The sequence below is a fragment of the Canis lupus genome, chromosome 18, assembly GCF_003254725.2.
Source record: "Canis lupus dingo isolate Sandy chromosome 18, ASM325472v2, whole genome shotgun sequence".
In the NCBI taxonomy this organism is placed as follows: domain Eukaryota; kingdom Metazoa; phylum Chordata; class Mammalia; order Carnivora; family Canidae; genus Canis; species Canis lupus.
In genome coordinates, this window is record NC_064260.1 from 25,447,610 (window position 1) to 25,462,124 (window position 14,515).

General features: G+C 66.6%; 1 protein-coding gene across 4 annotated transcripts; it reads right to left on the minus strand.

The window, feature by feature from the left end:
* Nucleotides 1-216: 216 nt before the first annotated feature.
* On the minus strand, nucleotides 217-14,214 carry ANO9 (anoctamin 9). Of its 4 annotated transcripts, XM_025452611.3 has the most exons (24): nucleotides 14,153-14,214; nucleotides 10,174-10,246; nucleotides 9,963-10,088; nucleotides 9,633-9,778; nucleotides 8,583-8,629; nucleotides 8,441-8,499; nucleotides 8,281-8,354; nucleotides 8,023-8,157; nucleotides 7,723-7,819; nucleotides 7,521-7,581; nucleotides 7,350-7,432; nucleotides 6,525-6,629; nucleotides 6,284-6,445; nucleotides 6,162-6,198; nucleotides 5,900-6,011; nucleotides 3,215-3,272; nucleotides 3,036-3,133; nucleotides 2,752-2,891; nucleotides 2,470-2,622; nucleotides 1,632-1,779; nucleotides 1,056-1,157; nucleotides 877-970; nucleotides 658-770; nucleotides 399-566 (listed from the first exon to the last, which is right to left on the minus strand). In XM_025452611.3, the coding sequence occupies exons 2-24, from the start codon at nucleotides 10,222-10,224 to the stop codon at nucleotides 539-541; spliced, it is 2,229 nt and encodes a 742-aa protein (XP_025308396.3). In that variant the 5' UTR covers nucleotides 10,225-10,246; nucleotides 14,153-14,214; the 3' UTR covers nucleotides 399-538. The 4 variants fall into 4 exon arrangements, with proteins under 4 accessions (XP_048952316.1, XP_048952315.1, XP_048952314.1 ...); XM_049096359.1 differs by lacking the exon at nucleotides 658-770 and having other exon boundaries at nucleotides 217-566; XM_049096358.1 differs by lacking the exons at nucleotides 658-770; nucleotides 6,162-6,198 and having other exon boundaries at nucleotides 217-566; nucleotides 3,215-3,336.
* Nucleotides 14,215-14,515: the final 301 nt, after the last annotated feature.

Consider the following 14,515-nt stretch of genomic DNA (forward strand, 5'->3'; position numbering starts at 1 on the left):
CCCTCCCCCATCTCTTCCTCCAGGAAGCCTGCCAGTGCCTCCTGCCCCTAAACCCCCAGGGCGGAGAGGGCAGGACCTGAACCAGGCACCCCTCACCTGGAAGCCCAACAGGAGGGGAGGACGACCAGGACGCCACCACATTCCAGGCCTTTCCCCATCAGGGCTTCCGTGCCTCATCCAGTCCTGAGCACAGACACAACCCACCGGAGCCCCACAATCGACACACACACAAGTTTTATTTTAAGAAAGTTCTGCAGGCCGGGGGTGGGGTGGGGACCCCTGGGTCCCACCACGCAGAGGGAGGCTCAGCAAACAGGCCGCTCCTCCTGTGGTGTGTGCTGAGAGGCAAACCCCCCTCGCCCAGCTCTGTGGGTGGGGGGCCAGAATTCAAGTCGGGGCTGAGCCCTCACAGACCACAGGGTGCCGCTCACAACACCCCGCGGCCCCCACACACAGAGCTCCGGGGACCCCCACGTCCGCTGCGAGTGGGGTGGCAGGTGGCGGGTGGTTCTCAGCCTCTTGGGCAGCTCGGCGTCTCTTACACGTCTGTGCTCTTGGAGCTGGAGCTGCAGGCGCAAGTGTCCAGTGTCGGGGATCAGGCCCCGGGCGCTGCGGCCCCAGCCCCCCACCCCCCGCACCCCGCCTTGCCTCCCCTACCACATCTTGTCCCGGAGTGCCCGGTACTTCTCCTCCAGAACCTTGTTCTTTACGGACTGAGGGACATCAGGCACGAACCAGGCAGCGATGAGCTTGATGCACAAGGCCACGTGCTGGGGGCAGGGGCAGGGGACGGTTGGGAGGTCCTGGGGCCCCAGCAGGGGCGAGGGAGGGGGCCAGAGCCGCCGTGCCCCCCGACCCTCCCCGGGGCCCACCCACCTCGAAGAGGATGAGGAACAGCAGGCGGATGGCCAGCAGGACCCAGAACTGCTCCGACAAGCTGTAGTCCTGGGTGTCGCGGTAGTCGCGGTACCTGGGGTGGGGCCAGGGGTCAGGGGCGTCAGGGGTGTCAGGGGTGTCAGAGGTGGGCACCCAGGATGGGGGGGCGCGGTCCACACCTGCACTCGGTGATGTTCTCTGAGCCTTCTGCCTGGACGGGGTCCTGGAAGTCCTTGGTGTAGAACACAGACAGGCTGTGGTTGACGTAGCCCGTGAGGCAGCTGCCGGCAGGAGAGGCCCCGGGCTGTGAGGGTCGCAGGCCAAGGCCTCTCGGGGGCTGGGGGCTACGAGGGTGGGGCTGCACAGGACCGTGGGGTGACTGAGGGGCCGCGGGGTGCCACCGCCTACATTCCCTGCGGGGGAGACCCTGAGACCCCGTCTGTGGGTACGCAGGGCCCCTGGAGGGCCAGAGGCGCAGAGAAGGAGTGTTCTGGCCTCTCCTGCGGAGCAGCCCCAAAGGGTCTGACCTTGGGAGAGTCATTCGGGTGGACCCCAATTCCCCCACGAGGGTCCTGACACTCCTGGGGTCAGCAGGCTGGCATGGGGGCAGCCCCCCCCCATGCCCACACTCGTGTCAGCCACAGACAGTACAGGCAGCATCAGGCCCTTCCCCTGCACTCCCCGAGGGGCTGGGCTGTGGCCGCGCTGATTCCCCAGGGGCCCTGGACAGTCTGAGGTTCCCCCCCCCCACTTACTCCACTGCAGGCTGGGCCCCCAGTCGGCAGGGGCCATAATGGTACTTGTACACCACTCGGGGGATGAACTCAGAAGTGAAGGCGATGACCATCCCGTTGGCGATGACTGCCAGCACCCCAATGGTCTCCAGCACCTGCAGCCAGGTCCCTGGGCCACCGCAGTGGGGAGGCATCGGGTTGTCAAGCCCTGACCGCTGGCACCGCCCGTCCCCCCTCCAGCCGCCACTCTCAGGGCCGGGAGCTTGGATGGTCCCGGGGCCTGGTCACCTCTGCCCCTGCCACAGCTCGTGGTGGCGACGTAGACCAGGAGTGGCTCAGGCCTCCTCTGACCCCCATCTTCTGCCCGAACCCCTCAGCTGCACCCAAGCTCACTCCTCTCTGGGCTCAGAACCCCTAACCTGCCTAAGACTGGGGCTCCCTCCCACTCATACTTACCTCTCCCTCTGCCCACGTCCAGCTCCCCATCCCCTCTGTTCCTCCCTGACCCTCGGCCTTCCAGCAAGGACAGTCTGGGCGACTGAGGCCACATCATAGTCCCTGTCCCCAGCTGCGGGAGCCCCCACTTGGGCTCCCTGCTCTCCGAGCCCAGCTCTTCTGCCTGGGTCCCCAGGGGGCCCCGTCCCTTCTGTTGGATCCCGGGGTGAGCGTCAGCCCTGCCTCTTCCTGCCGGGGCGCCACCTGTCATCCTCGGCAGGGCCTGAGACAGGGCTGGGGGCTCTCTGTGGGGTGAGGGAGCTTGACCTGAAGGGGTTATTTCCAGGGAACTGGCATGACCTGGTCCCAGCAACCCCCCTCACGGAGGTGCCTGTGCTCCTTGCCACCCAGTTGGGCCCCTGACCGATGTCCTTGGCCTTGCGGGGCACCAGGCGCCGCTGCAGCCTGACCATCTTGATGGCGTCCAGGCGGATCTCCACGAGGTTGCTGATGAGCGCGAGCAGCGGGGCGAGAGGGAAGGCGGCCACGAAGATGGTTGTGAAGCCATACTGGATCACTGTGGGGGTGCAGCTGTCACCCTTCTCCGCGGGCGCCCCACTCATCAGAGTTCCCGCCCCCGGTCCCCACCGCCTCCTGCCCCAGAACTGCGGCCTGTGGGGCCTGCGCCCCTGACCACCTCGCGTACTCATCTCCATGAACTCGTCAAAGAGGCTGAAGGTGTTGACTGGGTTCAGGAGGTAGTTGTGCTGCATGTCCCTGAGCTCGGGGTCCCCAGATGCACGGCCCAGCTTGAAGCGCATCAAGCGACATTTGTAAGCCAGCCACCTGGGGGGTGATGAGAACGGCGGGGGGGGGGGGGGGGGAGTCAGGGAGGGATGCGGGGGCCCTCAGAAGCCCTGGCTCGGGAGATATGCAGGCAGGAGGGGGTGTTTGCGTGGAGGGCTCCCTGGGGCAAGGGGTGGTCCTCACGGGCCCAGGTACTCCGCACAGTTGCTGAGCGTTTGCTTCAGACCCATGATGATGGCCATCTGCAGGAACAGGTCCATCATGCAGCCGCTGAGATGGCACTGTGGGGTTGGAGGGACGTCAGGCAGGGGAGGCAGCGTCAGGGGGGATTGCCCGGGAGGCAGGCATTCGGGCAGACTGACCTCCTCCAGCTTCCACAGCCCCGCCAGGCGCACAGACTTCCCGGGGTGACCGTTGATCCTGGGAAGGACAGTCAGGCTGGAGGAGGTGGCGCGACCTTCCCGAGTGGGGGTGGAGCGGAGGACTGTAGGGGGACGGGGGGAAGCGACACAAAGAAAGCCCTGCTGCGGGGACAGGGGCTGGATGCTGGGTGCCCGGCCTACAGCAGACACGCCTCGGGCACACGTCCTCACACGCATGCCCGGCCGCCCACAGGCTCACACGGGTTCTACACAGGGCCCATTTCCCCCACTGAAACTATGCACATAGTTTAAAATCATGTACTTTCCATTACATGATAAAATATAGAAACTCGAGGGACGCCTGGGGGCTCAGCGGTTGAGCATCTGCCCTCCACTCAGGGCATGACCCCGGGGTCCCAGGATCGAGTCCCGCATCGGGCTCCCCGCAGGGAGCCTGCTTCTCCCTTTCCCTGTGTCTCTGCCTCTCTGTGTCTCTCATGAATAAATAAATAAAATCTTTTTTAAAAAATACAAATTCTATTAAACCCAAAGTCAGGCTCGGGCTCAATGGTCAGGAAGACAGAGGCTCGGTTCTAGGGGGTTGAACCACCAAACAGTCGGGCTGCAGGGTTGAGCCAGTGGCTCCCGAGAGCCCGCACTGTCGCTTCCCCAGCTGAGCTCTGACCAACGTGACAAGCGTCCTTCCACCTCGAAGGACGAACAGGGCAAGAGGTCGTCACGCGAGAGATGTGGCCCAGACCAGAGCCACCGGCACACGCCTTTCTCGATTACGGACAGTGACCAAGAATTGAGGCCCTCTAGGGAAAGCCTATAACGCCAAAATCAGAAACCAATTAGAGAAAGAGCATAAATGAAACTTGGAAGGACGAGAAGTATTACCAGACCAGAAGGGGGAAAAAAGAGGCAAGATCCCAGACAAGAAAAGCCACGGCCTCCCGGTGGCGCGAAGACCAGGCTGTGAAGGGACTGTCCAACAAGGCGCCCCGAACTGAAGAGCGTGAGCAGAAGGAAGATATTCAAGCCAAGGGTTGAAAAGCAGTTGAGAAAAACTCCCAGAATCTGGAACAAAAGTGGGAGGGAAAAAAAAAAGCAAAGAAAATTAGATGGTCAGTTGAGAAGGTCCAATTTCCAAACAAAAGGCGTTCCAGAGAGGGGAGCAGAGGGCACAGAAGGCGGATGCGTGAAGGTCTCTCAGATAGGGAGGCCCTGAGGCTCCAGGCCCAGCAGACACAGACGCTAACACCCCCCCCCCCAGTGCAGGGCGCCAGAGGGGAAGGAGGTCTGGGGGACCCAGGCTCTGGCTGAGCAGCAGGACGGCAGAGCTGCCGTGCGCAGGGGGAGACCAGGCCATGGGAAGGTACAGGGGCCTGCGGGGCCCCTGAGGGAATGGGAGAGGCAGCTGGACCTGCAGGAGGAGAGGTGGGGCCTCACTGGCGTGTGGGGATGTGCTTGGGGTGGCCCCTCTAGTCACGGAGCAGACAGCAGGGCCTTGTGACCTTCAGAGGTCGGGAGAAGAGGAGAAGCCAGCGTCCAGGAGGGGGGGGCAGGAGGGGGGAAGGGGGACCAGCCATTGGGCGCGGTGGGGAGCGCATCACCTGAAAGGAATGGGCCGGGGTACTCGGGGTACTGTGTGGGGTGGGATGACCAGGGGAGGCAGGGGTGACAGTGAACTGCTCAAGCAAGTCCGGTGACAAAGATGGCCCGAGGCAGCTCGAGGCAGGCTTGGTGAGATCAGTCGGGAGACGTCTACCTCCAGGCGCTCCATCCGGCCCAGTAAGGGCGTCTGGTTTCCTACGTCCCCTTCCTCGGGACGCCCCTGGAAGCTGGGCAGGGGTCCCACACTGCGGACAGTGAGGGTGAACAGGTGCGCCCGAGGGGGTCAGACGTCTAGAGGGCGTCTCCAAGCACAGCCAGGGGCCGGGGACTGCCTGATGTCTTTGAACACACTTGGAGGACCTGGGTTTTTGGTTAAGTTCCTCTGCAGTTCGGGACTGATTGGCGATACGTGTGCGTGTCACGCGGGACTGATTGGCGATACGTGTGCATGTCACGCAACGTAAGCAAACGCACAGAACAAATGCAGCAATGATTTTCTTCAGAACAAAATTCAGTACATTGATTGAACCAAAAAAATGTTCATTTCACTAACAAGAAAGGGGCGAGGAAGCGCACGTGTGTCTTATGCAACACGCACCGCAGCCTCGTAAAGCTCAACGGTGGAAATCATCTCAACGGTGGAAATCATCCGGATGTCACCAGCGGAGCTGGTAGGGGGAAACTCCGGCCCGGCCCGCACGCCAGGGCTCCTGCGGTGGTTTTAAACGCGGCCTCACCGTCTGTGCGTGTGAGGGAGATGCCCAGAGCGCATTTCAGCACAGAGAGAAGATAAAATTATTCACAGGACAAAACCACGTATGTCCACAGGGGATGTGTGTGTGCACTTGACTGTGTGCAAAATTCGGGAAGAGCCACATGGTGGTGGGGGGTGGCCTCTGGAGGTGGGGAGTATGGGGCTGGGGGTGCACCGCGGGCTTCCCTACGTGTTTTTATATTGGGTGTCCACCCGTTCTGAGCACGAGTTATTTGAAAAATAAAGTCGAGCAGGTACGTCCACTGTACAGGGGGGCTGGGGGGTGGATGAGGTGGGGGCAGGGCCACCCTTACCTGCCCAGGATGAAGGCAATGTAGATGAGGGATGAGAAGTGGGCAAAGAACTGCAGAGTGAAGAACTTCGTGGTGAACTTGCTCTCACGCTCCGAGAAGGTCCTGGGCTTCTCTGGAAGGAGACGGGGCGCCATCCATCGCCCATCCCTCACCTGTCCCCATCCTACAAGTCACCTGTCTGCCCTCCCCTGCCTGGGGATCCAAGGCCCCAGCCCTACATGGGGCAGGAGCTGCGCCACCCCACCCAGGTCCCTCCTCTCACCAAAGTCACAAAGCTTCAGCGCCACACACTTGTTGACCTGCGGGAGGGGCGCCCAGAGGGTTTACTTTGGGCTCAGGGGAGACGCTCCCTCGCCCGCCCTCCCTCCACCGCCGCCCAGTCACCTTGGTCATGATGAGGATGACCACATAGTGGAACAGGGCGCCGGTCACCACCACAGCCGTGGTCACCTGCTCTTCCTGGAACAGCAGGGTGGAGTTGAAGAGGGCGGCGGCCAGGACCCGGTAGACCACCAGCAGGTGGGCCATGCCGATCATGAGGCAGATCTGGGGGGGCGGGCAGGGGGCCTCAGGCCGGGCGGGCCCAGGTCTCCAGCCCCCCACCGCTCTGGGCTCTCAGCGGTACCATGAGCACAGACAGGATGAGGATGACGCTGCTCCTCAGGTAGGAGTGCTGGTGCGGCCGCAGCTGGTAGTCGCGGTGGTTGATGAGCTGAAGCGCCATCTCCTCCTGCGGAGGGCACCAGGCCGCTCACACGCGGGGCGGGGGGGGGGGGGGGGGGGGGGGGGGGGGGGGGGGGGGCCGGCAGGGGGACTGGGGCGCGCGGGAGGCTGGGGACGCGTGGGGGGCTGGGGCGCGCGGGGGAGCTGGGGACGCGCGGGGGGCTGGGGACATGCGGGAGGCTGGGGCTGCGCGGGGGGCTGGGGACACGCGGGGAGGCTGGGGACGTGCAGGGGGCTGAGGCGCGAGGGGGGCTGAGGACGCGCGGGGGGCTGGGGCGCGCGGTGGGCTGGGGACGCGCGGGGAACTGGGACGCGCGGGGGGGCTGGAGACGCGCGGGGGGCTGAGGACGCGCGGGGAACTGGGGACGGGCCGGGGACTGGGGACGCGCAGGAGACTGGGGCGCGCGGGGGACTGGGGACGCGCGGGGGGCTGGGGACGCGCGGGGGGCTGAGGACGCGCGGGGGGCTAGGGCGCGCGGGGGGCTGGGGACGCGCGGGGGGCTGGGGTGCGCGGGGGACTGGGGACGCGCGGGGACTGGGGCGCGCGGGGGGGCTGGGGACGCGCGGGGGGCTGAGGACGCGCGGGGGGGCTAGGGCGCGCGGGGGGCTGGGGACGCGCGGGGGGCTGGGGTGCGTGGGGGACTGGGGACGCGCGGGGACTGGGGCGCGCGGGGGGGCTGGGGACGCTCGGGGGGCTGAGGACGCGCGGGCCCAGCGGCCTCCTCACCTGGTCCTCGTCCCAGCCGTACAGGTCCCAGTGCAGGACCACACGGGCCCGCTGCCGCTTCCAGATCTCCAGGAACACGGTGGCTGCGGACGGGAGCAGAGAGGGGGCGCGGGGTTCCGGGGCTGGCGGCCCCGGGGCTCAGGCTGCCCGCCGGTGCCCGCCGACACTCACCCCACAGAGCCATGAAGATGGCGAAGACCACGGTGCCCTCGTTGTCGAAGAGGTGCGTGAGCTGCGGGCAGGGCGCACGGGCTGGGCCGGCCTCCCGCCGCCGGGAGGGGCGCGCAGCTCCGCAGGGGCAGCCCGCGGCTTCCCGCCCCCGGGAGGCCGGCTGGAGCTCACCCCCACCCCCACCCCCACCCCGGGGGCAGACCTTGGCGAAGGTGCAGGTGTCCGAGAGCTGCTGGTACCTGCGGCTGTGGTCGCCGCGAGGGCACAGGAGGATGTCGTGGGCCTCGCAGATCTCCTTGCTGAGGGTGCAGGGAGCGGGCTGAGGGCGGCTCTCCGTGCGGGGGAGGTGGGTGCGGGTGGGGGGCGGGTGCCGGCGCTCCTCCCGCGCCGACTCCGCCCCGCCCCATTCGAGTCAGCCCCGCCCCCTCTGGTTCAGCCACGCTCCTCCCCCCGCCGACTCAGCCCCGCCCCCTCTGGGTCGGCCCCGCCCCCTCGCCCGCACCTGATCTGGCTGGCGTTGAACAGGGCGAAGCCGCTGAGGAAGACGAGGAGGCCCACGGCGGCGGCGGGTACCAGCATGTAGGTGTACCAGCCGAGCCAGGCGAAGTACAGGGCCACCTTCTCGCCGAAGTAGTCCCTGCGGGCACAGCCGCCCGGTGAGGCCGCACCCAGGGCCGCGGGGGGGGGGCGGGCAGGCCGGGGCCCAGGGGCGCAGACACTCCGCCGCGGGGGGCTCGGGGATTCCCTCGGGACAGTCCACCTGATGTCGTCGATCGGCTGCGGGCGGAGCACGCGCCTCCACTGCGCCCACTCCTTCCTGAGGTCGTCCTGCCCCTGGGCGCCAGGACAGGCGGTGAGGCTCGGCCCGGCCCGCCCACCCCGCCCGCCCCGGCCGCCCCTGCCAGCCCACCGCCGCTCACCTTGTGCAGCACGAATCTGGTCTCAAACACCCCACTCTTCACCAAGTCGTCCAGGGTGTCTGGTGGTCACAGGAGCGTCGGGTCACACGGAACAGGGGCGAGGGGGAACCGTGCCCTGCCCTCCCCGCCCACCAGTCCTTACCACCAGCGGCCGTCGTGTTGTTTAGTACAAAGTTGACAATTCGGATTCTGGAACGCAAGCCCTGGTCAGCATGGCCTGAGCTCAGCCCGCCTCCCTAAGTCCCCCTGCTGCCTGGCCACCCTGTGGCTCCAGGATGGGTCTCCCCTGGGCAGGCCTCCCCTGCCGAGGCCCAGTGCCCCAATGTCCCCTCCCAGATACGGGGCCTAGCTCCCCCCATCACACCTGCACCTGCAGCCCTGCACAGCCAGGGCACACCCTATGCCTGCACATGCACGGATCCTCCTTGTGCCCTCTGAGCCCCCTCCCTATGGGGACACCAAGGCTCAGAGAGGTTGGGTAACCTGCCCAAGGCCACAGCGCCAGGAACGGGCACAGCTGGACGCTTGGGCGCAGAGCCACACTCCTCCAGAACACCTTCTGGTAAGACGTGGTCCCCGGGGCGCCCAGGGCACGCCCCCAGCCTGCTCCTCTACTCAGCCATCATCCCCTGGCACCTCCCGGAGACCAGCCAGCTCTCCTGCGTTCACAGGAGGCTCGTATCCAAACCCCAGGCATCCCAAATACCAGTCCCCAACCCACCAGGCCCCGGCTGAGCTCAGAGGGGCCCCGGGCTGAGGGGAGGCGGGTGATGGAGGAGGGGCGTGGGGAGGCGTGGGCGGAGGATCAGCAGAGAGAAGGTGCTTGGAGAGAAGAGGCTTGGGTGCCTGTGAGGCTGGGGACAGATGTCCAGGAAGGGGCATTTGGTCTGGAGATGGGACCCACATCCCAGGTCTTGGGGAGATGGCCTCAAAGCTAGGAGGGATGGCTGGGAGGGCCCTCCTGGTCCTGCCCAAATCCTGCCCACCCTTCAGGGAACACAGTCACATGGAACCTTCAAAACACGCCGAGAAGTGACAACTGTCTTTATCCCTTATCACAGACAGATATGGAAACTGAGGCATGGGGCTCTGCCCCTGGGACCTGGGACCTAACCATGCCTGGAAACCTGACTGGACCAGCAGCATGGCAGGTGGGGGTCCTCCTGGCCCTGGTTACTGGCCAGCCTCTCACCTGGTGCTGGCTGGGATGGGGGCTGGCCCGGCGGGCTGCGTCCTGGAGCCAGGACCCTCGGACTCCATGAGGAGTGTGCGGTACAGGTCAAAGATCCTGCTCTCTGCTCGGATCCCAAAGAACACCTTCTCGCCGTCTTCCATCATCTGGGGGTGGGAGGCGCTGGGGGACCCGCACTCCACTTTGTCTACAGCCACTGGCCTGTCCCTTCTGCTCCAGGCACAAGGCCCTGGCCACATCTCCAGACCCCTCCCCAGGACACGCTGTGCCCCACGACCCCAACGCCCGGGCTGCCACGCCCCACACCAGCCAGGCGCTCAGCCAGCCCACCTTGTAACGGAAGCCCTTTCTCTTGAGCTCCTCCAGGAACTGCAGCTGCCGGTGGGCCTGCCGGGTAGCTCTCTGGCCTCGGCGGTCGGCCACGAGGACGTAATCCCACGGCTCAGAGGCCTCGGGCTGGAGGGAGGAGGTGCGGGGCTGGGCTGGCACCAGGCACAGGGCAAGGGCGGGACCAGCCTGAGGGGCCCCCGTGGAGACTCACGTCACCGGTGTTGACCTCCATCAGCGGGAAGCTGTCCCCTTCCGTCCCCATCGGTCTGGAGGCTGTCCTCACCCTGGGGGTAGAGGGTAGACAGAGGCATAGGGCTCAATCCTGGCCCGGGTGCTCCAGCACGGAGGGGGCCAGTGTTAAGCTGGGGGTGAACAAGCATGTGGTTCCAGGCAGGGCTCAGCGCCAGGAGCACAGCCAGCGGGGCACTGCGTGGGGAGGCTCTGGGTGACACCAGCAAAGGTCCATTTGGAAATAGAAGCACAGAGCTGCTGAAATCCTCAAGAGAGGACGAGCAGCAGACCAGGATCTCACAGACGAGCACGCAGAGGGGAGGGCGCAGAGGCCGCGGGCAGGCGGGAGAGCACGGGTCAGGTGCCCAGACCGCCTCCTGCCACCCTTGCCGATGCAGGTCGGCATGGAGGTCAGGAGTTCCCCGGGCAGGAATGGGGGAAGCAAAATCAAACACCCTGGACGGTACAGCCCGGCCCAGCCAGCCCCAAAACCCAGAGAGAGGATGCTCCCAGAGGCTATTTCACATAAAACTCATGCAAAGAATCCAAACTCCCATCAGCGTGTGGACGGTCGAGGGCTCGGTGCCATCCCGGATGGCGGCAGACCACGCGGCAGGAACGTGGTTGGGCTGCTGCCACGTGGGGGGCCCGGGGACCACCTGGCATGGCTCTGAGGTGGGTAGAGGTCAGTCCAGGGAGCATCCGCACCCAGGACAGATGGACAAAGCTCGGGGCGAGACTCTTTGGGAGAAACGGCGGCCTCGGGGCCCCTCCGACTGTCCCCGAGCTACTGTGGCGGCACAGCCGCGGTTACAGGATCTCTCTTCCTCCCCCACCCCCTCCCTTGTAGACTTGACACAGGAAGTAAGTGTGGGAAGGGGACAGCGAGAGCCCCAGAAGACAGCCCCCAGCCCGGGTGACGAAGCCCTAGGTCGCAGTGATGGCTGTGGCCCCCCGACACAGTCGGGATGTTATGGGGGGGCCCTAAAGCAGATGGTCCTGTCTCCGCCCCAGAAAACAGCAGCCTCTCTGCGGAGCCTGGGCAACTGGCCGTGGAGAAGCTGGACGGCGGCACCAGCACAGACAGGAGGCCCGAGGGCAGGGGAGGTGACGTGCCCCGTGGGACCCTGCGCAGCCGCGGGCACTGAGAGGGACACGGGGGAAAGCTGGCGACGTCCGAGTCCAGGCGGCACCGTCGATTGGATGGGTGCTCAGGCGATGGGGCTGCGGCAGTGTCGGGGAGCCCCCCCCGCTGTCTCCACGCCCTGTGGGGGTGTCCGTGCAGGTGCTAACGCTGCACAGGGGGGGCGTGTGGTCAGGCCCCCCCGCGGCTGCAGAGGGCAGCAGGCTGTGGCTGGCCAGAGGCCATGGGGCTGCAGGATGTGGCGACAGGGACAGTGAGAGCAGGTCACACGCCGGCTTTGGTGCCCAGAGCCCGGGCTGCCAACACTGTCCCCTGGTGAGACCGCCTGTGACCGTCCACCTGGCTGCAGGCAGCGCTGAGAGGGTCCCCAGCTCACTGTCCCGGGAGGCGCAGGGATGCTGCATGTCTCAGGGTGAAGGTGCGGGCGAGACCCCGGGGGCCCCACTGGGACGCCCCACCTCTCCCCTGCCAGGCTGGCATGTCGGGGCGCTGCCCCAGGGGGACCCGGCCTCCTCCTGGCTGAGGAGCTCCGTGTGGCCCTGGCCGTCTGCCCCCGCAGGGCATCGTCCTCCCCAGCCGCCCGCTGCCAGCCGCCACCCGGCCCCCCACGACCCATGGCTCTGGCCTCAGGATGGCCCCCTCCCTGCCCGGCCCAGCCAGCCTCCCTGGAGCACCGCCCAGGGAACTCCGAGCCACGCAGCATGTCTGAATCCGAGCGCAAGTGTCCCAGTTCCTGTGTGGGACGCACTTGCACTGAACAAGAGCCTTTCATGCAGAGCTCAACTTCACTGGGAACTTGTTCTTTAGTCACTTCAAACCCTGCAACCCTAGTCCAGCCCCCCAATGCCACGCGTGGGCGCGGGGAACCGGCCCACGCCGGGCCTGGGCCTGCCTACTGTCTCCCCTCTGCCCCAGGCACAGAAGCCAGAAAACGGCGTCACATCCCCTGCCCGCCCCCCCCACGCCACTGCTCTCGGACTTCGGAAGCCAGCGTCTCGTGCCCCACGACACCGCCTCTGTGCCCCGGAGCCCCTGGCACTCAGGGGTGGGCTACGGCCTCCCAGAACCACCCTGGGCCAGAGGAGAGCCCGCTCTTCGCAGACTTGCAGGGCAGGGAGGGCCTCGGGGCTGGGTGCGTGCATCTCAGGGACGAGAGGTCCTAAGTGGATGGTCTGCCCCTCCCTGCCTCCGTCCCCCATCCCTCCCCCTGCGCAGCTGTCAGACCACTGTGTCCCCAATCCACTCGTGACCCCCCAGGCCCTCACGGGTGATACGGCCTGCTCTGTGTGCAGCCCTCGCGGGCGGTACGGGCTATCGGGGGACACGGAGCCTGCCTGGAGTGTGACCTTGGCCCAAGGCCACGAAGGGGGTGCAGCTTTCCTGGTAGAGGAAACATGTATGGACAGGCTCTGGGGGCCACGTGCAATCAGTGTCCAGGGGCTGGGTGCTTAGTACTCCCAGGGACTCAGGACTCAGCACCTCCAAGGACATGGTAGTTAATACTCCCAAGGACTCAGGACTCAGCACCCCCAAGGATGTGGTAGTACTCCCAGGGACTCAGGACTCAGCACCCCCAAGGACGTGGTACTTAGTACCCCCAGGGACTCAGGACTCAGCACCCCTAAGGACGTGGTACTTAGTACCCCCAGGGACTCAGGACTCAGCACTCCCAAGGACGTGGTAGTTAGTACCCCCAGGGACTCAGGACTCAGCACCTCCAAGGACATGGTAGTTAGTACCCCCAGGGACTCAGGACTCAGCACCTCCAAGGACGTGGTACTTAGTACTCCCAGGGACTCAGGATTCAGCACCCCCAATGACGTGGTACTTAGTACCCCCAGGGACTCAGGACTCAGCACCTGAGCTTGGCAGAAACATCAAGAGGAGAAGGGAGCTGCCAGTGTTGGCAGAAGCGGGGCCCTCACGGAGGCGGCTCGGGCACCGGGGCACTCAGTCAGCTGGGGGCATGGGAGCCACGGAAGGGCCTGCCTGGGGACGGCCTGCTCCCATCCTGCTGGGGGTGGGCCGCGGGGTGCCCCCTGCGCTCTGCACCCACATCCACCCGCGCCCTTTGGAAGCACTGATTCCTGCCTCAGCCGGGGGGGGGCGGGGGGGCGGCCAGAGCCTCTCCCTCCCCTGCGGGCGCCGGCAAAAGTCGGGCAGGGGTGTGCCCCTGTGCTCGCCCAGGCAGCGAGGTGCCAGAGCCGGCTCTGGAAGGGCTGAGAGGCCCTGGGCGGAGGTGGAGCGCGAGGCCACCTGCTCGGCCCACACCTGGGAGGGCCCCGGGAGGCTGTGGGAGGCTGGTTTCGCTCCCCACCTCGGCACTGTCCCCTCCCAGGGCCACCCAGGCTCTGTGCCTGCCTGGATGGCCTCTGCCCTGGCAGAGGGGGGAAGCTGTCTCACCTCCCCGGGGCTCCTCGGCCTCCTGCTCTGACCCCAGAAGCAGAAGCCAACAGCCCGCAGCAAGCCCCGAAGGCCGGCCGGGGGCCGAAGTCCCGGGCAGGGCAGCAGAGTGCCCGGCGGGCCCCATCCCCTCCGGGGCTCGGGTCAGCCCCTCCTGGAGGCCAGAGCCCCTTCCCCTCTGTGGGGCAGAGCTGCACGCGGGGACAGACACGCTGTCCTGTCGAGGGGTCATGCGCGTTCTAGGGGCCCGGCCCTGGGGTCCCCAGCTTCCCCCGCGGGGCAGGAGGAGAGCTGCCCTCTGTCTGGCGCCGCCCGGGGGCCATCCCCGTGGCGTTCAGGCTGCAGGGATCTGGCAGGCGAGGGCCCCCCGCGGGCGTGGCCGGCCTCAGGTGTGCACTGCGCGGGGACTCACCTGCTCGCTGGCCGTGGGGTCAGGGCTGGCAGAAGCCGGCAGGCCCGAGTGTGGCAGCGGGCAGCAGGCGAGCCCTACCCGACTTCCGCGTGGGCCTCACCCCTCCCTCCCTGGTCTCTCCTGCCTCACTCCTCCTGCCCCTCCTCCTGCCCGGGCTGATCCTCCTGCAGCCACGCCCCAGGCTGGAAGGAACACCCCTCCCTGTCCTGGGGACCCCTCGGCCCCCTGAGGGCTCGCCCTCCCCTGTGGGAGGGGCTCCCTGGGGAGATGGAGTGAGAGTGGCATCTGGGGGTGGAGCGTGGGAGGGCCCAGGAGCACCCCGGGGCCGGCTCCCGTGCACCTGCCTCTTCAGGTGGCAGGACA